The sequence below is a fragment of the Crassostrea angulata genome, chromosome 7 (genome assembly GCF_025612915.1).
Source record: "Crassostrea angulata isolate pt1a10 chromosome 7, ASM2561291v2, whole genome shotgun sequence".
Taxonomy (NCBI): Eukaryota; Metazoa; Mollusca; class Bivalvia; order Ostreida; family Ostreidae; genus Magallana; species Magallana angulata.
The window spans coordinates 22,538,016-22,562,757 of NC_069117.1; the positions used below are offsets into that span (position 1 = coordinate 22,538,016).

The following is a 24,742-nucleotide window of genomic DNA, read 5'->3' on the forward strand; positions in this document are numbered from 1 at the left end:
CTAACCTGTAAGTATGAGTGCATGTGTCATTTAGATATGTATTATGGACGGAAGTTACTGATACAGGGAGAGGTACAGCGGTCCCTCTTATTGAAAAAAATGCAGACAATAAATCAATATCCGCACATGAACAAAACGGAATGCGCCATTCTTTACCATGAACCCGGAAGTTATCTTTTACCCGAAATGTCACAAGTCACGTGACGAGACTTAGAGACCCTATATACCATAGCATTAATTATAATGATATTTGAGGTCGGATAACAGGCCAAGTTTATTAATACTAGTCAGTGCTTCAGTTTTATTTTGAAAGACACAGGTTAATGACATTTAAAAAAAAGACTTTGTTTGACATTTCTTCTGAATAGATATCAACAATACTTATCAAATTACCCAATGGAATTTTCACTGATTTTGCCTCTAAACTATTTTCTGTTTTATCGATTCATAATGGGTTTAAATTTACATGCAAATTTTTTTTGGTTAACTATATATTTATGTGCATTCTGAAATTCTACGATCTAAAATTTCAAGCATGGAACCGGAAGTGAGACAGATCTACAAACTACGGGAATGGCCAACCCTAGTCCCACACAATGCACCACGAGACCAGTAGAATCAGAGATACCGCGGTATTTCTGTCCCGTGTTTTCCTTAAAGGCATCGCGTGCTCACATCTCCAAGGCTGAAGAAAGGAACGCCCATCAAAAACGTCAATAACACCAGTGAAGACAGATTCGATTTAAAAAAAAAAAGTGGTGGGTTCACAAAAAATTGACACACATCTATGTACATGTAGCAAATATATGCAATGGGTTCTTTTTAAGGAAATATTGTTAATCTCAAAATCAAATGATCACGTCTCATCGATCAGGGTATCGTCGTTTTAACCAGATCAATTAAGGCATTCACATTGTGCTTGTGAAATAATCAACTTGTATACCATAAGAAAACTCTTAATTCTTATCTGAAATTTTAAAAAAAATGAATGATTCAAGATGATTAATTTTCTTTTCCGTTAAAAGAATGCGCAGAATTACGTAGGATTTTTAGAAGAAAAATGTACAGGTATGTCTCCAGTCTTATCATTTTTGGGGCGTGACAACGGGACAATGTAAACATTGTGACGATATCGCAGAAAACATGAGTGTCCAGTAGACAAGTGTTCTTACTGGGTGATGTGAATGAAACATAACTGGAAGGATCGTCAAACAAATTGCAAAGTACATTATCAAGTTAAGGTAATTCCGATTACTTACATTTAATTAACTAAGTATTACCTTAGGTTATCAATACAGTGTAAATTATATACCTTTGTTTGGGGGTACCCGGTATATGTACATTAGGAGCATATCTACATAACTTTCTGTCTGATATTTTAACTCAAGAGATAAAGATCACCAATTGTGTGAGTGATTTAAAAAAAATAATATTCTTCGCTTTTTGTTCATAAATAACTACATTGTACATATTCAAACATAAACAAAAACATATCCTTAGTTATTGAACTATTGTAACATTTGATTTTACCAAATATGTTTATCTATTTACTGTGTATATATACATGTACACAAAAAAAGAATTAAGTCGATATGCCTACTTGTATAAAGTGGTTATTATGATTGAGGAGCGTAACTTGTTTAAGATTTTACAGCAATATTATTTCCCTGTTTTCTCACTCGCCATGAATGCCATCAATTTCACGCCAACGACAGACGTATACTCTCTCTGACAATATTCGTCATCATTTTATACCAAATAAACTTTGCCTTGCTATATTTCCTTTCTTATCTTCTGTCTACATTCACTGATTGTATGGTTTGATTTTTTAAAGATCGATCAACAACTCGAACGTCCATTTTCTAACTTACAGAGCAAAATGGCGGATATTTTGAAGAGGACTGTTGTTCAATTTATATTATGGATTGTAGTTACCTTCCAAAGTGGTAAGCTTTTAATTAATATTTTGTATCTAATGTTCCCTTTTCTGTACAATTATAATGATATTAAGTAAAGATTATATGCTATTAAGAAAATATTTTAATGTTTTGGAGACAAATCGATTTCTCTTCTTCAAAATACAATGTAACTAGCATTTTACTAAAAAAACCCATATCGATACTAAAATAAGGACGGAGAGGTGGTAGAGGGCAAACTTATAGTTCACAAAGAAACGTTTAAGGAATAATTGTAGAATCCCAACTTACTTATGAGAAGGATAGTAACTTTAGAAGAAGAAAAAATATCATAAAAAGAAGATTGAATCATTCATTATGATTATCATTGTATTCTTTTCACAGAAGCAAGTGGTTTCAAGCGTGTGTGTTACTATACAAATTGGTCAGAAAGCAGAGCAGTTGTGGATTTCCGGTTCCACTTGAAGGAACATTTGGACCCCTTTCTGTGCACACATCTTATCTACGCATTTGCCAACATAAACCCAACGGAACTCCGAATTGAACGGGTGTATTCCTCGGAAGATGACGGGAAAGTTCCCGGATCCGGATTAATGTTCGATTTCACGGCCCTAAAAAAGAAAAATCCAAAGTTAAAAACTATTTTATCAATAGGAGGGGAACATTCAGGAGAGTTTCAACTAATCATGGGCTCTGATAAAAATATTAAAACTTTTGCCCAAAATATATACATCTATATACGTGATCGTAATTTTGACGGGATTGATATTGATTGGGAGTATCCAGGAGCCATTTACAAGAACGAATTTGTCATATTTCTTAAGGTTCGTGAATGTAGCCAGATACAACTACATGATGTCATATCAGAAATTTATTGAAACAGATACTAAGAAAAATTCTGTTGATTATTAATTCTAGTCATTATATTCTACGAAATAAGAAAAATTAATATAGGATTTGCATTTTTGAATAATTATTTAACAGAAACAAAATTTGTCACCATCAAAACTTATATTCGGTGACTTAATTTTTGTAAATATGTGTTATTTTTGGAGTTCTTAAATTCAAATATTCATAAACCATAAACCAACAGTAAAAGATTTTTATGAAATGTCTGACGTCATCAATAACTTTACGTTGCAGGAATTGAGAGCAGTGTTTGCCGCCGAAGCCAAGCAAACAGGAAATGAAGAGAAATCTATATCAATAGCCGGAGCACCAGGGATTAGCAACATAGAAACCTCGTACAACATCACGGAAATCGTCAAGTTCGTACAATTTAACATACCAGTAATTTGCAGTCGAGAAACATCGCGTTTTTTAATGGGGGAGAGAGCAGCCTCATCCAAAATAATTCTTGATAAGCGAAAAAAGCAAATCATGAAAATCCTGATCCGTAATTCAATTTTAAATACCCCCCCCCCCCCCGACATTTTGTGTCAACCATTAGATACATGTTTATTAAAAAAAAAAACCCACACACACACAAACCGAAAAAAGAAATACAAACAAAACAACAAACAAACCTAGAGAGTCAGAAAGAGTTGAAATAAAATCATACAATAAAATATGAACATTTGATTCCTTATCCTGCTCAACAACAAATTCTTTAAAATATGTGCTCAACAAGTATTGATGAAAACAGGTTATTTCTATCCAAAATATTGTTGTAGAGCAGCAGATAAAAGAATTTTTTTTTCTTCTGAATCTTACTCGGAAGACGCACTGTAGTTAAAATACTAAACAATGTTATCCTGACACCCTCCCTAACCCCCCAACACCCCCCCCCCCCCCTCGTTTACAAGCACATGTATACATGTTTCTGCGACCATTAGCAAACCTCTTTTAATTACTGAAATTTCATTGATTAAAACTTAAGGCATAGAAGAAATTTTTAAAAGGAGAAATCTTGAATTTAACCCCCCCCCCCCACTTCTTAATATCGAAAGGGATCCAAGTTAGCATTTGGGATGCATGTGTATTTAAAGATAGTTTCATGTACCAAAAGGCGAAGAAAAAAATAATGTCTAGGTGGAACCAATGTGCATTATAATCTCTAGATTAACAAATAATTGATGCATATTTTAAGACTTCACTGGGGCTGTTACAGATGCATGTTGATTTCTTGCAGATTTGTTTGCTACTTTCTGTACAAAATTTCAATTTTTTTAACAGGTATGTGGATTTCATTAACGTCATGGCGTACGACTACTCTGGGCCTTGGAGCCACAAGACCGGGTTTATGGCACCACTGTACTCAAGATCGTCTGATAAAAGTTTCGACCAAACGTTATCGCAGGTTGATAATTTTTATACAATTTTTTTAACGATAAATGGATGCCGTTTGAAAATTGTTTTTATATGTTTATAAGATGCAGCGAATTTCTGAAAATTAAAAAAAAACACTTTATCATAATAATTAAACACATTCATGAGGGTTGCATGATACAAAAATTCGAAGTAAAATATACACCATTGTATCTATAATGTATTTTAATAAAAGTTTTAAGACAAAAATTTGAAGAAAAAATATTGAGAAATTAAGAAATTGACATTTTGAAAAAAAAACCCCTATAAATATTTAAAAGAAAAACTATATGTAACTGGAATAGGTGAACATTATATTAGAGTGAAATATATAAAACATTTTAAACACCAATGGTCAGAAAACCAGACCTGTCAAAGTTTAACAAGTAAAGGAAAAAAATCTGGCAAGAATGTTAAATTTAGAAAATGACATTTCATATAGTTGCTTAGTGGGAAGGCTAGACAACTTTTAATAATCTTAATATTCAAAGTAACGTTTCCTTTGTTCTTCGTTTTGTATGTATTTATCAATTATACGTATATCCTAGATATTCGCTCTTTGTTGCTTAATATTCTTGATTAAATCATTATTATTTAACGACAGCTATTTTCTTCTTTCATTAAGTTATCAATTTTGAAATGCTGCAAGGAAAATGCGAGCAAAGTAATTACTATCACATGTATATGTAAATGATATCGTAAGTTTATTACTAAGGTATACATATACATGACTTTTTGTTACCTTTTTACCCTCTTTCACCCCTTCCTCCTCTAAACTAAAAATATTCAAACTTTCATGGAGAAAGAGTTGATCGAAGAAAACATTTGACAGTGTGTGTGGGTCTGTTTGTGTCTGTATATGTCTGTTTGTCGGTGTATACACTTGTCTGTACATGTGCATGTTTATTCTACGGTACATGTACATTGTATATGTAACTGTGTTTATATATTTCTGTCTTTGATGCAGTGGATATGTGATAGGTACACGCTGTAGTCTTAAAATATTTTAAGATATAAGCTTCTTCATGAATGTTTAAATTTAAAAATAAACTCTTTTATGATACAAACTTGTACTTGTATGCCCTAGCTCAAGGCTCCCAAATTGGTTTCAATGTTTCTTAAACCTTACTGAATTAGTTCCTTAATCATAATTTGAAACTGATCACTTTGATATCTTCGAATTCAGAATTGGACAATGAACAAATACCTGGAACTAGGGGCACCCCCCGAAAAGCTGGTTATGGGCATCCATGGCGCGGGAAGCAGCTTCACCCTGGCCAACAACAGTAATCACGGCATAGGAGACGCCGTGTCCGGTGGGGGCGAGAAGGGACCACTACTGAAATTTGCAGGACGATTAGCTTACCCAGAGGTTAAAACTAACTCAATCATTCTGAACTTGATTAAACTTGATGGTACCATTTTATCAAAAATTATCTTGAAGGTGGAATGTCCCTGTGATAAGAGAGATAACCTCTGTAGAAAATATTCTCACTTTTTTCCTGTTTATTCACAATTATTAAAGCATGTAGCAACAAGAAGGCGTTGCTGGGACTCGATATGTGTTGGAAGCGACATTTATCTAATTGACAGTTTTCATATACATTAAATATTTTTAATTTTTTGCGGCGATGGTAAAATTTTACTTTTTGTATTATCTATGCCTTTCTTCTCATCAATTTTTGAAATATCTAGCAGCACTTCATCACTTCAACTTTGTTTTATTTGATTCTATCTAAATTAACTTTGATGAAAATCAAAAGAAAGAATTCTTTAAAATATATGGTAAAATTTTAAAAAAAAAAAAGATAGGAAAGGGACATTACACCTTTACTGATTTAATGGTTGATTGTCGTTATTTCGTGTCCCGGGACAATATTTCCGGATTTTTTCAAATCCAAAACGAATGGCCACTGGATATTGATATCAATAATGTCCCCTTCCCTACAGATCCTGCACACTAAATCGATTTAGCTGTTATTACTCAGTTTAAATGTACTAAAAAATATACGACAGGTCGCAATCGACAAAAACATAGAGCAATTGGTCACTTGGGCTAGAAAAAGGGGATTTTTTTAGGGGGGGGTGATGAAACGGATCATTTTTCTTAATAAATGTTATAATATCCTGTTTTCCTGTTAATTTTCATTCAACCACGGAAAACAATGCGATTTTTTAAATAAAAAGTAAATAAATACTAGTACTCCATAGATTCGGAAAAAATCGTTTGAAATGTTATTAGTATTTTCTATACGGTTTCATGTATTCAGTCAAATGTCACTTAGTTGTGGTTTGCATATATATGTATTTTTTACTTTGGATGTTAGATATGCAAGATGAGGAAGGAAGAAACAGTTTATGACGAGGAACAGAAACAGAAGTACACGTACTACGGCTCCCAGTGGGTCGGCTATGAGGACCCAGACACCATCCTAATGAAGGTGGGTGGTGGTATACAATCGTAGAAAATATGACAACGAAATCACAAAGCTTCACTCAAGAGACTCTCGTTTATTGAAATGTAGTAGCAAGTGATTTATGCAGTAAAAGAATGGCTCGCATAGCCCGGGTAGTCGAACTAATTGATATTATGCGTAATTTTACAATGTGGGGCGAGTTTTTTTTTTTATTTTATTGGAAGTGGATATTTAAACGATCAATTTGTCGAACATGGTCCAAGTGATAAATGACCCAGATATGATTTCCATGAAAATCAAATGAAAATTCATATTATCATGCTCGGAATCTGAACAATTTTGAATACATATTTTTTTCATTATAAATCATTCATTTTTTTTTTTTTACACCTGTTCATTTTGTTTTTCTAGGTTCAATACGCAATAAACAACAACTTTAGTGGGGTCATGTTTTGGTCCCTTGATTTGGACGATTTTTTGGGCAGCCACTGTCACCAAGGGAAATATCCATTACTCTCAGTAGTAAAGAAAGTTTCGGAACTTCTAGCTCAAAATACAACACCAGATCCGACTCATTCACAGCCAATCAAAACCAAACCAACCACGACGACAGTATGGCCGCCAAAAGATGGCGGATTCAAATTATTTATCATCGATTCAAGGAATTCCACACCACTCCTAACATTTCCATGTCTCATTCTTTTGCTATTATTTTCTCTGTGTGTCTTATTTATTAATCATCCTTAAGTGTCTTTTTGTGAATTGTTTGTTAACTTAAGATTAAACAAAATCTTAAGTTTCCTGTTTTGATAAACCGTCTTTAGTCTTTAACATTCTAAAATTTAGACCTGGTGAAACAAAGGTAACATTTCAAAAGACACTTATGTATTGCTGTTTACAAATTTACTGTAAAAACAGATAGGGTGCTTACAATTCAAGGGATAAATTGTGAGGGGACATTGTGATCCACTGGAACAAAGCAACGATGTTTTTCTTAACAAAAGGTAAACATTAAGGACCCAGAAGGCAAACTTTTTCAACCTTCAGCTAAATATCTTTATAACTCACCAACTATGTGCGATGGATTTGAAAGTGTGTAAACACCGCCATATGTAAAAAACGGTGAAAACAAAAATTAGTCACGAAATACAGTAGCATTTTTTGCCAAGTATTTTAAAGATTCCAATGGTTTTTAATATGCACAATGCTAGAAATTCCACGAGCCTCAATCTCGAGGACCTGCAGATTCTGATGCTTTACATTCGATAATATAAAACTGAAACTTTCTGTACATGATACCATAAAATATTGCTTTTAAAGGAAAGCCTATTATTGTTTCTGAATTGAACGACTCTCTATAGTCTCTAGATTGATATTATATACCTATTTACTAGCTACGAGGCCGATAACAAGTTTATTGTCCCCCAAGACAGAAACTATTTTACGAGAAGCCGAATAGTCAGTGAATATGTATTCTATTATACCAATATAAACCGTCTTTAGTCTTTAACATTCTAAAATTTAGACCTGGTGAAACAAAGGTAACATTTCAAAAGACACTTATGTATTGCTGTTTACAAATTTACTGTAAAAACAGATAGGGTGCTTACAATTCAAGGGATAAATTGTGAGGGGACATTGTGATCCACTGGAACAAAGCAACGATGTTTTTCTTAACAAAAGGTAAACATTTAGGACCCAGAAGGCAAACTTTTTCAACCTTCAGCTAAATATCTTTATAACTCACCAACTATGTGCGATGGATTTGAAAGTGTGTAAACACCGCCATATGAAAAAAAACGGTGAAAACAAAAATTAGTCACGAAATACAGTAGCATTTTTTGCGGCAGACCCACTGTCAGCTCGATCGGCGGTGGTATTAGTAAGAACATCCGGGGTAAACTCTACCGGGATGTTTTCTCCTGACACTGTCATATCAAAATGATCTTATCCAACAGACATCGTTCCAATACATTTCTATTATATAATGAATCATTCTTTGAGTATTATGAGGTGATAATTTCGAGCAGGGGCGTGGTCAAATCAATAAAGCACTTTAAAACAACATTATTTTAAAACCACTATTTTTAAATGTAGCACATGCTATGTATTACTACGTGGCGCAGCCAATACGGTTTTTCGGTTATGCTATAAGATACGCCCATTTTGTGTCACTCATGTTTTATGAAATTATTGGGTTTAAGGGTTCAAAATTGATTCGTAATGTTATCACAGAAAAAGACAGTTGAAAATGTAAATATATAGATATAAAACAAACATCAACATTTCAATGAACGATTTATAAGGCACTCTTACACATTTAAGTTTCGGCAATTTATACCGATGGAAGCACTGCATGAGTTTTGACACAATCTAAACAAAACCGACATAAAGTGTAATAAAGGAACAGGAATTTAGCAAGCCATACTGGTTAAACAGTGGTTTGCTTTGATAAAGATCCAAATTTAACGTCAAATCAGTTTCTGAATCCATAAAAAAAAATAACACCAAACAATTGATTACTTAAAAAGTACTTCTCCAAATATTTTATTGTTCTTTATTATGATAGTAAGCTACAACTTGAGCAGGTGCGCCCCATGACTCAGCATTTGCACGCATTGCACCACTTTTTGGGTGGTGCACTGCAACAACCGGTGCAGGTGCACGCATCTCACCACTTTTTGGATGGTGCACTGCAACAACTGGTGCAGGTGCACGCATCGCACCACTTTTTGGATGATGCACTGCAAAAATTGTAGATGGCGCAGCAACAACTGGGGCGTATGAAACTCCCTTAGATCGGGAGGGTGCAGACTGAACTGGAACGTATCTGGCCATAGCAGGGGCGTAGTAATAGGTAGTTGCTGGACCACGTGGTCCTGGATATCCAGTGTATCCTCTGTCTCCTCGTCGTCCTTTGTATCCAGGATATCCCTGCTTTCCCGCAGGTCCGAACTCTCCGCGAGGTCCGACTGGTCCCCTTGCTCCTTCTGGACCGGGCTCTCCGACGGGTCCTGGTTCACCTACAGCGCCGTCCTGTCCCGGGGCCCCACCGTATCCTTGTATTCCTTGCATTCCCTTTGGTCCCATGGGACCGGCTGGTCCGGCTAGTCCGGGCTCTCCCGCCTCACCGGGATATCCGGGATAACCTATCGAAGAAAGTAAACAAAAATAAAAATACATACATGCTAGCACAATATATTTATGAACAGTTTTGATCAGAAAACACTACTGACACCCCCCCAAAAAAAAAAAATCCAACAAAACAGGAATTAGTTATGCCTTCTCCTTTCTATGTAATTGTATAAAAGCAGACTTTACCTTGAGCGCCGGTTTGACCGGGTTCTCCTGTGAGTCCCTTCTGTCCCTGAGGTCCGACTGGGCCCATGGGGCCTGGGGCTCCCTGGTCACCTACTGGACCCTGCTCACCAATTGGACCGTGTGGCCCGGGGGCACCTGGGTCGCCAACCATACCCTGAGCTCCCTGCTCACCGATAGCTCCCTTAAGACCCGGATTACCTCGGGGCCCCTCGGGACCTGCCTCTCCTGGAAGTCCGGGTTGTCCCTGGGGACCTTAAACAAAGGGATGTACACATGTAACGATGAAACCGAAACGTATGATTTCTCTTACAAAAAAAATAAGGTTTAGAATAATGTTGCACGGGTTGCTTAAAAAGTTGTTTTTGGTAGACTGCAAATGACCATGACCCAGACAACAAAGTCTATTTTCAAGTATGAAAAGATAAGGGGAAATTAAAATCAATAATGGTTTTATCTGGATTCATTCTAAACCAGAGACAAATTTCCTCCTTTTAAGAAAAACTTTTACAATGGCGGATCTAAGACATCGATTAAAATAAGTGTTGTGAAAATTAAATAATATAATAAATTAATATTTTAATAATATCTATCAAAAATATGGTGACTTGCATGTATCACATGAAAGTAGTGGGTATTTAAAATTTCCGAAAAAAAGTATTGTTAACATCCTGCTCGCAGATGAGGAATAGGGAGGCAGGGGGGGGGTAGGGGTAGAAGGGGGAGGGGGCAAAACCTTCCAAAATCAACAATGTACATCAGATAACAGATTAATTCCATAAAGAAGGGAGATTTACTATAAATATTAAACTGATCATTTTTTTTTAAATTTTAAATTTCATCTCTGTGAGAACTCGGTGAGTTGGCTTACCTGTGAGTCCCGGGGATCCAATGGCTGTCGGTGGGGCGGAGAAGTACAGAACATGGCGTTTCGTGCGGTCATGGTCCTCTGGAAAAAAATTTAATAAGATGCATGAATTTAGTAAATGAAAAATAAATTTTGTTTATTTAGTTTTTCCTGGAGTTGAGTTTTAAAATTCTCTATTCCATGCATGCAATCATTCGAGACAGAACCCGTTTTGATATTGTTGTTGCACATGTAATAAAAAATCAAAGTTTTAAAGGTTACATTGGAATTATTTTTTCTATTCAATCTATTCTATCATGCATTTCAATAAATATAGCATTTCGTGTATTTATATTTATAATATAATTTTCCCCCTTACATTCTCCTGTAATGATTTGCATGCTTTCTAGAGTGTTGTGGAGAAAAAACATATAATTGAAACTTTAAAATACATGTATATTATATCAATATCTAGTAAAAAAAATACGAAGAAAATGCAGTATTTTAAAAAAATAATTTGATTTAATACCTACCGGGAATTTCGTGTTCTGCAAGGCGTGCAGAATCTACCCGTTCTTTAAGTTTGGCTATTTCCTCTTTGACGTGGAACAGATCGTCGGCAAACTTGTCGATCTGGTCCTGGATATCGTTAGCAGACACGGTGGCCACGGAGGCGCAACAGAGAGCGAGAAGCAGGCATACGTTCATGGCTGATGAAGAGACTTGGTCTGAGGTCTGCCACCACTCATCGAATTTATAAAGCAGCTTCCGGACCTAGTCACGCTTCGTTTGGCATAAGATTCGGCTTACCAAGACGTATTCTGCACGGACAACAGTGTGTACAATATGCATGCCATTAAGAATTAAAGAGGATGGAACGCAATTGTGCTCCGTATAACTATGTAAGATTCATAAAAAAATCTTCTGGGACTATGATTTGAAATATATTTAAAAAATAATATCGTTACCATAAATTATCTTTTTGCAGTTTTTTTTTACAATGCTCTTTTACAATATGGTGTACTTTTGTGTTTAGGGAAAACGATGCTATAAATTCGAATTCAGTACAATCGAATTCTTAAAGTGGCATGGTCACGATTTTAGTCAAAAAAAATTTCCCCGATTTTAGAGTTTACAGTGCTTTAGTAAGGCATTTCTTATAGCTAGGCAACCAAAATTTGAGAGGCAATCGGTTTTTAGAACGCAGTTCGCAGTTCGCAATTGAATAGTGAACTGCGTTCTATCTAGAACGCAGTTCGCAATTCAAAATTTAGAATTCATATTTGGGGCCCGATTGCGTTATATGCAATTGAATAGTGAACTGCGTTCTATCTAGAACGCAGTTCGCTACAGAGCTTACAATTCTTTGCTATGTAAACAAAGCTTTTGTTTACATATTGAATGTTGAAGTGAAAATTTCAGTTTTAGACCTAACATGAATATGTTAATCGTTAAGGACTGTTTATTTATGCTTAAAATGAATAACAAGATCGACAAATCAGTTTGAAAAAGATTTTTACCGGTATATTGAACCTATGTAAACAAAAAAAGGGCACGAGACTTGTTTACATGACAAAGAATTGTGAGCCCTGTATCATGCTTATAACTTTGTAACTGACTCTCAAATTTCAATTTATCATTAGCAATGCATTCCTAAAGCATCATAAAGCATTATAAATAATAAAAACAGAAAATGAAGTTTGACCAAAATCTTGACCATGTTCCCTTAATGTTGAATATCCCTCTGGTAAGAGAGATAGCTTCTGTAGAAAATAATCTCACTTTGTTTTTGTTAACTCACAATTATTTAGGCATGTAGCAATAAGGGAGGCAGAGCTGGGACCCAATTTATGTTGGAAGGCGACATTTATTTAATATTCAATTATAAAAAAAAATGGACGAAACGAACTGAACCCAATCTTTTGGCATGGGGAAAAAAGTGAAAGTTTTTAAAAAAATGCAAGAAGCGAATTATATTTATTAGAATTTGAATGAAGCAGTATCTACATGTATACCTCGTCCCCTCCCCCAATGGATGAATTTTTTTTAAAAACATGACTAAATTTTATGAACACGTGTTTGATCTTTTAAACCAGAGAATGTTTGATGAAATTTTGCTCTCTCTCTCTCTCTCTCTCTCTCTCTCTCTCTCTCTCTCTCTAAAGCTCGTTCACAAAGGTGAATAGATTTTTATAATTGAGAAAAACGTGACTAAGACAATTGCAAACTCTAGACTTCGTTATTATCGTTTGAAAAATTTTAACATTTCAAATGCTTATAATTGATAGGGGTTTACTTATCTGAGAGAGCAGATATGGGACAACAAAATTTAAAAAATAACAATATAACATTTTATTCAAGACAATATATCCCTATATTGAGATAATACCAATTACTTTAAGATCATTTATTTAATCCCCTTTTTGTGTTATAATAAAATGCTCTCACGACTGGTTTAAATTTTAGCATTTCTAAAACATATGGATCCATTTGCATGTACTATTATCTTATCCAAATTTAAAAACAGAAAATCTTTCTGATTAATTAGAAATTGTGGCAATTTATCATGTACTGTATGTAAAACATGTATGTAAAACCATCAATAGTCTATCATAAAGAAAGACAACTCTTGCTGATTGAAGCAATTTTTGTTACAAACCTATACAACAAGGTTCTATTCTGAACTTAAAAGCAGCACTTCATCATGTTTTGTAATATATATTGGTAATGTATGTAACTATATATTATTTTCATATACAGTTAATATTTTTAATTTTATGCTGCGATGGTAAAATTTTGCTTTTTCTATTCACTATGTCTAGTTTTCTTCATATCATGATTAGACACATTTAATTTATCGATTTTTTAAAAACCTAACAGCGCTTCATTACTTCAACTTTGTTTCATTTGAATCTATTGATATTGACTTTCATGAAAATCAATATGAATTTTTTTTTTTTAAAAATATGGTAAATTAACAGCAGAGGGATATTAAACCTTTTAAAATACGTGTTTATGATTCATTACATGACATACATCATTTATTATTTTAAAAAAAATATATAGGTATTACGTTTTTTACATACACGTTACTATGACTGGGGAGTGCTTTTGAATAAGAATAACTCGGATTGCGATTTTAGTTTATCATCCTATGGTTTATTATTGCAGTTCTTAACATAAGTGAGGCGAGCTTTAAGGTCAGGCGGACCAAGATCGGCCTATCATATCTGATGAAGGGAATTTACAAAAAACATGCAAAGTAAACTTTGTAGAAGTTTTGAATTACATGTAACTCATCATCTTTTGCTCTTAGATAAATTAACAAATTTACTAGAAGAAAAAATAACATTGACTTGATGATCTGTAAGGTTGCTGATTGCAAACTAAAATTCTATTTTATATTCATATTCATGTTAGTCATTACATCTTAAATGTTTATTAATCAAGTGAAGAACATTTTTAGATGATTTAAAAATATTCTACTTTTCATATTGGTAACAAAAAAGAAATGGTCACACATGCTGATAGTACATCCAAGTAATAATTCTTTTTTTATAGCAATATTCAATTATGCACATAAATTATCACATCATCACATACGGATGGGATAGCAGGCATTGCTTATATAAATCCTGTCCGACATACAAGTTCAAAGTCATATATATAGAAGATTTTACAACATTAACTATAATATTATAATAAATATTACATTGAGAAATATATGACCAGAAATTACAATAGGTACATTGTATTTATATTTTAATTTGTAGTAACTAGTAATGATAATAATTCTATGTCACAAAGTCTGGATTTTTCCTTCCATTTATCTCTCTTTCCTTTAATTTATTTCAGATAAGTAGAAGTACACATGTACATGTACAAAGGTCTCTAGAATTTCACTGAAGCAAACAGATACATGCTCAAAGTAAACGAGGCGGAATAATGCAAGCCATGTTTCTGCATGTTCTGTTTATACCTAAAGATTTTTTAATGCATGATAATTAATTTTTGCGAACGTTTCTTTTTCACAAGATGCAACGTTAACAAGATGGAAGCCAGTTTTGACCTAGTTAATTCTATACACGTTGTAATTTGCGCCAACTATAGACCACGAAACGAACTATTACACCTCTGAAACGAACAGTACCGTTCACAAAACGAACGGTACCGTTCACAAAGCAAACCGTACTGGCACTGTACCAGTTATCGGCTATAATTTTACGTTTTCTTTTCGTGTTTCCTTATTTCTTGATATATTTGAATAAAACTCGACATATTTTAAATGGTGAACTCCTAATTTATCAATCTGTTAGATTATATCATCATTTAGAACCCAAACATATTGTTTTTGTGCTATTTAGCACGCTCCGAATTTGCCGAGTTTTTATGATTTATTGTACCAGTTATCGGCTTCGTGATATTAACACAGTAAAATCCCTTTACATGTTGATTTTATATTCTGCAAAGTTTAAATTGAATTATGTCCCTTGTGGGTCAGCCTATAGGTCGAAGGGGTTACTATACATAAACAAAACTCATAAAATTATCCGTTTATCATCATACGTTAATACATAAAAACGTATGCTGTCCAATACATAATTGTGCAATCAGGCGTTCAACTGCACCATGAATCTCTCAGAATTTAGTGAATTTCTTTTGTTTAGAAATTTTATATGTATTGATATTATATGTCAAATCAAAGAAGGGATATAATAACGTATCACAAAGAGGTCATGTTCTATTTTTAACTTATTACGTCACTTTCCCCATAGCTGAAAGTGCAAAGATGTAAATCAGCGGTAAACAATGATCGTTAAAGCTCATGTTTAAAACATATTCAAGAAAGTTTTCAAGCAAAATTACTTTTCTTTATACGAAACAGACGACTGAATTAAGAAATCTCGGAAAGTCGCATGCTATAAACCCGAACCCTCAGTTTAGCCGATAACTGGTCTTAGCCGATAACTGGTACAGTACCAGTACCGTTCACAAAACGAAACGTATCGTGCAAAAAGCGTGCAAGATAATTTATGCAAGACCCCCCCCCCCCCCCCCCACCAAACCGCCAACAAAAAGCGCACCGTTCCGTGCAATAAACGTGCAACTTCCATATACGGCTTATTGACTTACTGTCTTTCGATGAATACGGACGGAGATTATCGCTGAGATAACCAGATAAGTTCAATATTTTAACAGGCTGAAGCTAACAGCCATTAACAGCAGCCACTAAGCCAGTAGAAGTTAGCAGCCAATAAGGAAATTGATCAAAGTACTGAGAGTACTCGAACAGAAAATTATATTTTACTTTATTATCGGCATATTTTAATCAATATCAAGAGGATTGATGCATGAATATTTTCTCTGAGCATGGACAACTTCAGAGGCAGTAAAGCTCGCCTGGATAAAATTATCAATGCGTTTGTGTCTACTGAATTCGATTGAATATTGGTGTTTGTCTATTCGTATGCTTAAAATTTGATCCCCAAGTCTGTTTACTTTTCTCAAAAAATAACATGCATCAAAAATCATAAAAATCCTCATATTATTGCAAAAATGAGACGGTCAGACTTCTTAAATTCTGATTATATTCTCATAAAAAAAATTACCTTCAATTGAAAACCAAAACGTTAGAAATTCAAAGATGAATTTGGGGTTATTTTGTGTCAGCCATGTTTTTACGTGAACCTTCGAGAAAAATTACAAGAAACTATTTAGCTCACCCGAACTTTGCCTTTTTTAGCATTTCATAATGATATAGTGGTGAAAAGTGGTCCATTATCTACCTTATCGTTGAAGTGTGCATCAAACGAATACCAGGGCAGTGTAGGGGGCGTGTGGGGCTACTATTTCCCGGTCTCAAATTTGGGCTGTAGGGGTAACACCAAGTGGCTCCCAGAGGTTCTGGCTCATTTCAGGGGTTTATATCTGACTTGCATTTGATAACAAAACTCGGAAACACTAGGATTAGGTAGAGGGCTTCAGGAGGTATTCATAATAAGCGTTAGAGGGCACCTATGACCCCTGCAAGGGTCCAGTTACCTCACCCAAACTTTTCATTTTTTAGCATTTCACAATGATATAGGGGTGAAAAGTGGTCCATTATCTACCTCATCTTTGAAGTGTGCATCAAAAAAATACCAGGGCAGTGTATGGGGCGTATGGGGCTACTATTTCCCGGTCTCAAATTTGGGCTGTAGGGGTACAACCAAGTGGCTTCTAGGGGTTCTGGCTCATTTCAATGGGTTTATATCTGACTTGCATTTGATCACAATAACTTGGAAACACTAGGATTAGGTAGAGGGCCTCAGGAGGTATTCGTGACAAGCGTTAGAGGGTACCTATGACCCCTGCAAGAGTCCGTTAGCTCATCCGAACTTTGTCATATTTTAGCATTTCACAATGATATAGGGATGAAAAGTGGTCCATTATCTATCTTATCGTTGAAGTGTGCATCAAACGAATACCAGGACAGTGTAGGGGGCATATGGGGCTACTATTTCCCTGTCTTAAATTTGGGCTGTAGGGGTACCACCAGGTGGCTCCCAGGGGTTTATATCTCATTTCAGGGGTTTATATCTCACTTGAGATTGACCACACTAACTTGGAACGTGAAATGCTAAAATATGACAAAGTTCGGGTGAGCTAAATAGTCTCTTGTAATTTTTCCCGAAGGTTCACGCTAAAACATGGCTGACTCAAAATAATTCCAAATTCATCTTTGAATTTCTAACGTTTTGGTTTTTGATTGAAGGTATTTTTTTATGAGAATAAAATCATAATATAAGAAGTCTGACCGTCCCATTTTTGTAATCATACGAGGATTTTTATGATTTTCGATGCATGTTATTTTGGAGAAAAGTAAACAGACTTGGGGATCAATTTTTAAGCATACGAATAGACAAATAGCAATATTCAATTGAATTCATTAGACACAAACGCATTGATAATTTTATCCAGGCGAGCTTTACTGCCTCCAAAGTTGTCCATGCTCAGAGAAATTATTCATGCATAAATCTTCTTGATGTTAATTAAAATATGCCGATAATAAAGTAAAACTGTTAGTGGCTGCTAGCTTCAGCCTGGTCAATATTTTGCTAGATTTTTTTTATAGACCTTAATCATTTCTTTGGTTTTCGATAAACTTGCATCGCTGATCCCCGATTTCTTAAACATATTGTAAAATATTAATGTTCACACATTTCGTGGTAATACTTTTTAAAATTATTTTTATGATTTTTTTAAGCATTGCGTACATACTGGACTTTACAGAAGAGAGAGAGAGAGAGAGAGAGAGAGAGAGAGAGAGAGAGAGAGAGAGAGAGAGAGAGAGAGAGAGAGAGAGAGAGCTTGTGTGTTAATTATAATACCTAAATTAAAGTTTTATCACTGAATTGTATTATTTCGCTCTAGGATTCTATAGCCGGTCATTTAAGTTTTATTTCAGGATTCCACGTGCTTCGCCTGTCAGTTAGTATAACAGTACAGATCACGCCATGCGCAGAGTGCTACGTGGCTCCTCCTTCATAGCTAGAAGAAAATTATCGAGTGAAAACGTTTTAGTTTTATGTTCTCTTAAATTCTTATTTGAAAGAGTGTTCCAATTTGAAATTATTCAACAATAATTTCCTACCGACTTCATGAATATAACTCAAATACTGGCGATCAAGTTTCTTTCCCTCGCTGTCGTATATTATGGTTACTAGATAAATTTTAATATATTTATCACGCTTAATATTCATTTGTTGATTACCGGGTATTTTTCCGTGTCCTGTTCACAACAAGTATGTGAATAAAAAGGTAAATAAAATATAAACAGGTTGGGCAGCATTTATAAAACACCAGCTAGTGAATAGCGGACACTTGTCCGACAAAATAATAAATATCGCCATTAAAAGCCATTGACTTATTGTGTGTATCCAGTTGTGAACATATCGAAAGAAATATGTTACAGAAACAAGTAGAATTTAACGGAATAACAAAAATAACATTAATATAATTATTCTCCTTTACTTTAGATGAAAAAACTTTGTATAACGCAGTAGAAAGATGTTCAAATTCTAAATTTTAAATATTTGGAAGTTTTCTTTTACTGATCATCATAAATATTTATGGCAAAAACTATCATAAATAATATTTTAAAGCATATCTGATGGGTAATTTGTTGAGTATCCAGTCTTCTTTTCATCCATTAGACAACAAATCGATCCAGAGTTTTATTCCCAAGGATATGTTCATGATTTTATGTTTTATGTTTATGAGTTTTTGATGTCCTGCTTCGACTAATATCAGTTATTTAATTCGACAAGGCATTTCTTCTCCCCTCAAAAAAGACAAGATATTTCTTCCTGTTAAAGCGGACATCGCGCCTCGTGCCATCTCAGTGGCGCTCCCAATGTGGGGCAGAATCACGCAGTTTTTAAGGGTTAACAAGGGACTGTCCGTCGGCAGCGGTTCCGGTGACGTCACGTCCAAACCCGCCGCCGCTATTTGGTGGTTGACCAAAGCTTGGTACAGATCTGTCTGATTCACGAGTCCCCCTCGACTAGTGTTCACAAAAATGGCATTGGATTTCATTTTCGTAAACGCGTCTTTATCAAATAGTCCTAGGTTTTCTTTCGTTAAAGCGCAGCAACCCAAGACGAAATCGGATTTACTCAGCAAAGCGTCAAAATCCATGAACTCTGCTCCGATTTCATGGGCTTCGTTCTTGGGACTATGTCCGCTGTAAAGAAATCTTTTAACACCGAAGGGCGCCAGTCTCCTGGCTACCGCCATGCCGATCCGTCCTAGACCCACGATACCTACAGTTGACCCGTCCAACCCGTGACCCAGCATCCAGCATGGGTCCCAGGTACCCCAACCCCCGTCACGAACAGATTGGGAGGCTGAAATCAGAAAAAAGCACATGTTTAAAAGATGAATGGATGTATTAATCTTACCACAGATCCACAGGTTTGGCCCCTGTGCACGGGTTTGTCAAAAGAAATCCTTGACAATGTAAACTGATAATATGCATTTTTTGCCAACATAGATAGTTCTATTCTCTTTTGAGAAGTGGACAGGCATAGCCTACATCCACTTCTCTTCGCAAGCCCTCATATTTTGATTCTGAAAAACGTGTAAATGTTGGAACCAAAGACGGTTTACGTTTCGACTCATGTTTCCACTCCACTTTCCCTGAATTTTCGTAACAGACCTACTATTTCTACATTTTAAACATTATTGCATCCATATATCACAAAAAAATCAACACTAACCCGCTGTCAAATCATTTTCGCAACTTCTACATCCCGGGTTTAAATTGTGTGTATCACATTGTTTATCTAGGTCAGCGCAGATTGAATGTTTATGTTTCGGATAAAATTGGAAACCTATTTAAGACAATAATGTCGAAAACGTAACTGAATCAACTTAATCTTACAATGTATAAACAAATACTGAGCCAAATAATTACAAAGTGGTATGTCTTCCCTTTTTAACCATCTCTTATGGTGACAAAATTTGTCTACATCTGTTTTTAACAATAAAATGAACATTGATTAATATAGCATACAAGAAAGATTAAAATAAAGAGTTTTATGTGACAAAGTTACTTATTTTATTGTATGCATTTGTGTTAATTTGTCTTTAATTGTAAAACCGTTCTATATAGCTCTGTGAATTTTAGAAAAATACCTTTAATCTAAAGTCTACAATCGGAGCACTATTTTCCGTTTTTTCCGACTCTAAATTTTCTACTTTTTAAACCACCTATAGCGAATGATCTCATAATTTAAAACCGGAATGTAGAAGTTGAGAAAATGATTTGACAGCGGGTTAGTGGTGTTTTGTTTGTAATATATGGATGCATTTATGTTTAAAATGTAGAAATAATGGGTCTGTTACGAAAATTCAGGGAAACTGGAGTCGAAACATGGGTCGAAGTGTAAACCGTCTTTGGTTCTGACATTTACACGTTTTCCAGAATCAAAATATGAGGGCTTGCGAAGAGAAGTGGATGTAGGCTATGCCTGTCCACTTCTCAAAAGAGAATAAGATAGTTCCATCAAAATTATAATTTTAATATAAGATAGAAGAATGGTAAGAGGCGTGATTAAAAAAGTTCATTGTTTAATATAAGTGCGCTGTATCATAGGCGCAGATCTGTGGTGGAGTTCCTCACCCTCAATGAGTCTCCTAGATGTGGCCAGCAGCAGACCCACGGTCAGCTCGGCGGTGGCATTAGTAAGAACGTCCGGGGTAAATCCTACCGGGATGTTTCGCTCCCGACACTCTGTCATATCGATGTGATCGTATCCAACAGACATCGTTCCAATACATTTCAGCTGAGGACCTAATCATATGAGTAAGAAACATTAACAGACACTGCTACACGTTAACGTTTTCGACAATTTATACCGACGTATCCACTGGGTTTTTGACACAGTCTAAACAAAACCGATTTACAATACTGAAATAGAATTAAGGGACCTAACATTCTATATTGGTTCCTTAGTGGCTCGCTTTATACCCTCAATTTCTTCTTTTTAAATCACGAAAATCCAGTAAAAGTTTTATATGAATAAAACTTTGGAAAGCGACGACTAGAGAGCAAAAATACTGTAACAGTTATAATTATACATGTACTACATGTGTACCTCTCACTCTGCAGAAATGCGGTGAATTAATCTAAGGCGTTACATATCTGTCAGGCATCACGTCAGAGATACCTCGCCTGTCAATGACTATTTCACCAACCCGAACTACATCAATATGAATAATTAACTGGTTTTCAGCAATGGTTATCACTTTTCAAGAAATTGTTCAAAACTGTTTGCATAACCATTTTAATTTTAACCATACTGCTTACATACGTGGATCTAGAGGATCTAGACCCCCCTCCTCGGAAATTTCAAACGTTTCAAATGCAGATAGGTCAAGTAAATTTACCCAAAATTATCCCTCGGCTACTCCCCCCCCCCCCCCCCCCCAACCGGAAAATTTTCTGGATCCGCGCATGGTTTAAGACTTGGTGTACTAACGTGTGATAGGCCTAGTATCAGCATCAGGGGCAGTTTATTTTATGTTTAGATATAATGGGAACTATCTACTTGTAGAAATACATACCTGCTGCATTTAGAACTTCACCGTCGATCTTATCTGTCAACAGACAGAACAGTGCATCCTTGCCAGCTATCTGTCGAATGAGTTCAGCCCTGGGAACAGGCTTCTCGCTGTCCCACTGAGTTATCTCACAATGCGGCCGCAGAATCTCTAGTCCATCCGGCGGAACCCGGCGAGTAACGTAAACTTTCGGCCTCCGGTTACTCATGGATGAAAACGGTCTCGTTATGAACACACACAAACCTCGGGTCAGCTTATGGGTTCCTTTGATAACGCTATATGTGGACATAATATCACCACATGTAGGTTATCTTGTTTCACATTCCATCAAAGCGAAATAACTCTAAAAGTTGTCATTTCCTTGAACCGATCAAACATGATATTTCCGGAAAAATTACACAAGATTATGAATAGAAAGCTATTTCAACATGGAGAATTATTTATTGGTTAATAATAAATCGGAACAATATTGATGCATTGTCTCCAGGACAAATTGAGATTTTAGACGCAGTTAGTACACTTATTAAAGTAGATAAATAGCATACATGTACTTTCGAAAACAAGCAGATTTCGTCGTACTATAAAAAAAGAAAAACTGGTATTAGCTTTTCTTTATTATGCGATTTTTTTCTTTTTCTTTCTTTCCTTATTTTTGCATTTTTATGAGGAAATGAAAAACCTGTTTTGCAAATAAGGCCCTGCATGTAGAGCTAAAATTTTATTTGAATAAATCGTGTCCAGCTATGTCAATAATGTTTTATTTTTTAAAATGACAATTATATATGAATTGAAAAAAAGAACATATTTCGTTCATGTTTCCAAAACAGATAAACCTTATAGAGAGAAAAAACTAGAACATTTTTTTTTACAGAAATTGAATATACATATAGCGAAAGTTTAGAAATATTGTTAATTTTCAAATTAAAACCACGCCCGATATAAAATAAACATACTAGTATGTCTTGTTACTCCGCATGAAATACCCTCTGAAACTCACAGTCTCCATGCAAACCACAACCAATACAACATATATTCGATTTTCAAATAGTCTACATAAGTCGATCATTTCAAGTAATGCTATATGTATTTGAAATTATAGCTGTCTCCTTGACCAGTTCATGATGTTGAACTTGTACAGCTTATTATAATATATTAATTTACGCATTTTTTCTTAAAAAGCAGGACAGTTCTCGTTTGACGACTTGATGGATACACCTGATGTTTGAAATTGATCTGAACTGTACATTGTCATTTCCTGCGATGCTCTCCAAGAAACGAATGAGACGCACGCAGAAAATAATTTTTGTCTTTGTTAAATTATTATGTAAGTACATGTAACGCAATTAGAAGTTCAATTCAGTGCAACCTGAATATTCGCATGCTTTCCAATTCCTCTAGCATTAATTGAATTACTTAACAAGGCTGAGGATTCTGAAGCAGTAACGGTGACAAGTTTAATTTACTCTGTGATTGTGTTCAAAATAATTCTAGCATAATTGAAAAAAAACCCAACATGTATGTGTACTGTTTACAGTTTAAAAGGATGTGTGCAATGTATAAAAAAAAATACGGTAAATTACGTAGATGTATTTTGGAAATTAAAATTAAATGAATTCAAATCTTCAAAACGTAAAAGTTCAAACTTATGTTCTGCTATATAATATGATAGTGCGAATTTATTGCAACTTTGTGTTCCTAACCCGTCATACTTAGAAAGAATTAATTTTTGTATGTTTAAAAAAAAACAGATTGAAAAACGTTAGTCATAATGCAATTTATTTAATTAAAGATTCAAAAAAAGCATTTCATGAATTACATGTGTATAGCAAATCATCTTGTGTCGTCATAAATACAGTCATAAATTTAAAACAAATAAAAAACGTAAGCGTAATATAAAAATGAAACTATACTATAAACGCATGACATGTACATACACACCACAACAAGACACGTGCAATATCATCTAGCTACTATGATCTGGTCAACATCGTTCCTCCACACACAAATATTACAATGGTTAAATGGTTCTATTACAATGAGCATATCAAGGGGTCAATGCCATTTCATAAAATGGCTTTTTTGTTCTTCAAAACAGAAACGATTTTGATTTATATGACCAATAATATAACAGAATGCACGTGGATTTTACAAAATTAATAGTGTTTAGAGAAATAGAGTAAGTTTGAAGATGTTTGATTGACCAATTCTTATAATCATCCAGTCTTCTCAATGATTTTTGATTGAACACATTCAATAACTAAGTAACACATATATACAAATACCATTTCTGTGAAAAATACAAAAAAATACACAACATAATCAACATGGTCTGTCCTTCAAGGGAGGAAAGCTCATAATCAAATTTTTCCAGGGGGTTCAGACTGCTACCCCCCCCCCCCCCCCCCCCCCACAGACCTTCACATGGTTGTGCTTCACATTTCATCCATAAAAAATAGGGTCAGTATACCGGTAGGGAAACATTCTAATTGACAGCTCATTAAACATTTATAAATAAGACTGAGCACAGATATATTGTTCCTGTAATGATGACATACAGTATGCAAGTATCAAGGGTAGTCTTCAAGGCAGAAGAGATAAATATGAGAATTTCGAAAGTGATACCCCAAAATGATCATTTAAAAAAAAATAATACATAAAGGTTGCCCTGTGTATGCCTGCGTGTGTCCCATACATCCACATATGAAAAGTTTGGAACCCTGAAATCAACTCTAATTGTTTGGGATAAAACCTCTGCGAATCAATTCAAGGTAATGTGAGATTTGATTTAAAAAAAAAAACACAATTAAATTTAAGCTACCACCACCTTCACA

General features: G+C 34.8%; 3 protein-coding genes across 4 annotated transcripts; 1 reads left to right on the top strand and 2 right to left on the bottom strand.

The window, feature by feature from the left end:
- Positions 1-1,085: 1,085 nt before the first annotated feature.
- On the top strand, positions 1,086-8,306 carry LOC128155311 (chitinase-3-like protein 1). 2 transcript variants are annotated; one of them, XM_052816953.1, is made up of 8 exons: positions 1,086-1,241; positions 1,835-1,946; positions 2,301-2,740; positions 3,060-3,184; positions 4,092-4,215; positions 5,410-5,595; positions 6,551-6,664; positions 7,052-8,306. In XM_052816953.1, exons 1-8 carry the CDS (start codon positions 1,185-1,187, stop codon positions 7,385-7,387), a joined length of 1,494 nt encoding a protein of 497 aa, XP_052672913.1. In that variant the 5' UTR covers positions 1,086-1,184; the 3' UTR covers positions 7,388-8,306. The 2 variants fall into 2 exon arrangements, with proteins under 2 accessions (XP_052672913.1, XP_052672914.1); XM_052816954.1 differs by having other exon boundaries at positions 1,089-1,241; positions 1,874-1,946.
- An 866-nt stretch (positions 8,307-9,172) lies between these two features.
- Positions 9,173-11,528, bottom strand: LOC128155314 (collagen alpha-1(I) chain-like). The gene is made up of 4 exons (XM_052816956.1): positions 11,339-11,528; positions 10,830-10,907; positions 9,962-10,213; positions 9,173-9,789 (listed from the first exon to the last, which is right to left on the bottom strand). The coding sequence occupies exons 1-4, from the start codon at positions 11,511-11,513 to the stop codon at positions 9,188-9,190; spliced, it is 1,107 nt and encodes a 368-aa protein (XP_052672916.1). The 5' UTR covers positions 11,514-11,528; the 3' UTR covers positions 9,173-9,187.
- A 7,271-nt stretch (positions 11,529-18,799) lies between these two features.
- LOC128155247 (glyoxylate reductase/hydroxypyruvate reductase-like) lies at positions 18,800-22,258 on the bottom strand. The gene is made up of 3 exons (XM_052816863.1): positions 21,915-22,258; positions 20,971-21,141; positions 18,800-19,693 (listed from the first exon to the last, which is right to left on the bottom strand). The coding sequence occupies exons 1-3, from the start codon at positions 22,198-22,200 to the stop codon at positions 19,098-19,100; spliced, it is 1,053 nt and encodes a 350-aa protein (XP_052672823.1). The 5' UTR covers positions 22,201-22,258; the 3' UTR covers positions 18,800-19,097.
- Positions 22,259-24,742: the final 2,484 nt, after the last annotated feature.

What these genes read in the sequence shown, in the direction of transcription:
- LOC128155311 (XM_052816953.1), top strand. Translation starts at nt 1,185, where the DNA reads ATGAAACATAACTGGAAGGATCGTCAAACAAATTGCAAAGTACATTAT. An exon ending in GACGATTAGCTTACCCAGAG is followed by an intron (nt 5,596 to 6,550) that starts GTTAAAACTAAC and finishes TTTGGATGTTAG; the next exon opens with ATATGCAAGATGAGGAAGGA. An exon ending in CAGACACCATCCTAATGAAG is followed by an intron (nt 6,665 to 7,051) that starts GTGGGTGGTGGT and finishes TTGTTTTTCTAG; the next exon opens with GTTCAATACGCAATAAACAA.
- LOC128155247 (XM_052816863.1), bottom strand. Translation starts at nt 22,200, where the DNA reads ATGTCCACATATAGCGTTATCAAAGGAACCCATAAGCTGACCCGAGGT. An exon ending in TGAAGTTCTAAATGCAGCAG is followed by an intron (nt 21,142 to 21,914) that starts GTATGTATTTCT and finishes TCATATGATTAG; the next exon opens with GTCCTCAGCTGAAATGTATT. An exon ending in ATCTAGGAGACTCATTGAGG is followed by an intron (nt 19,694 to 20,970) that starts GTGAGGAACTCC and finishes TTCTGATTTCAG; the next exon opens with CCTCCCAATCTGTTCGTGAC.
- LOC128155314 (XM_052816956.1), bottom strand. Translation starts at nt 11,513, where the DNA reads ATGAACGTATGCCTGCTTCTCGCTCTCTGTTGCGCCTCCGTGGCCACC. An exon ending in TGGATCCCCGGGACTCACAG is followed by an intron (nt 10,214 to 10,829) that starts GTAAGCCAACTC and finishes CCTTTGTTTAAG; the next exon opens with GTCCCCAGGGACAACCCGGA. An exon ending in CGGTCAAACCGGCGCTCAAG is followed by an intron (nt 9,790 to 9,961) that starts GTAAAGTCTGCT and finishes TTTCTTCGATAG; the next exon opens with GTTATCCCGGATATCCCGGT.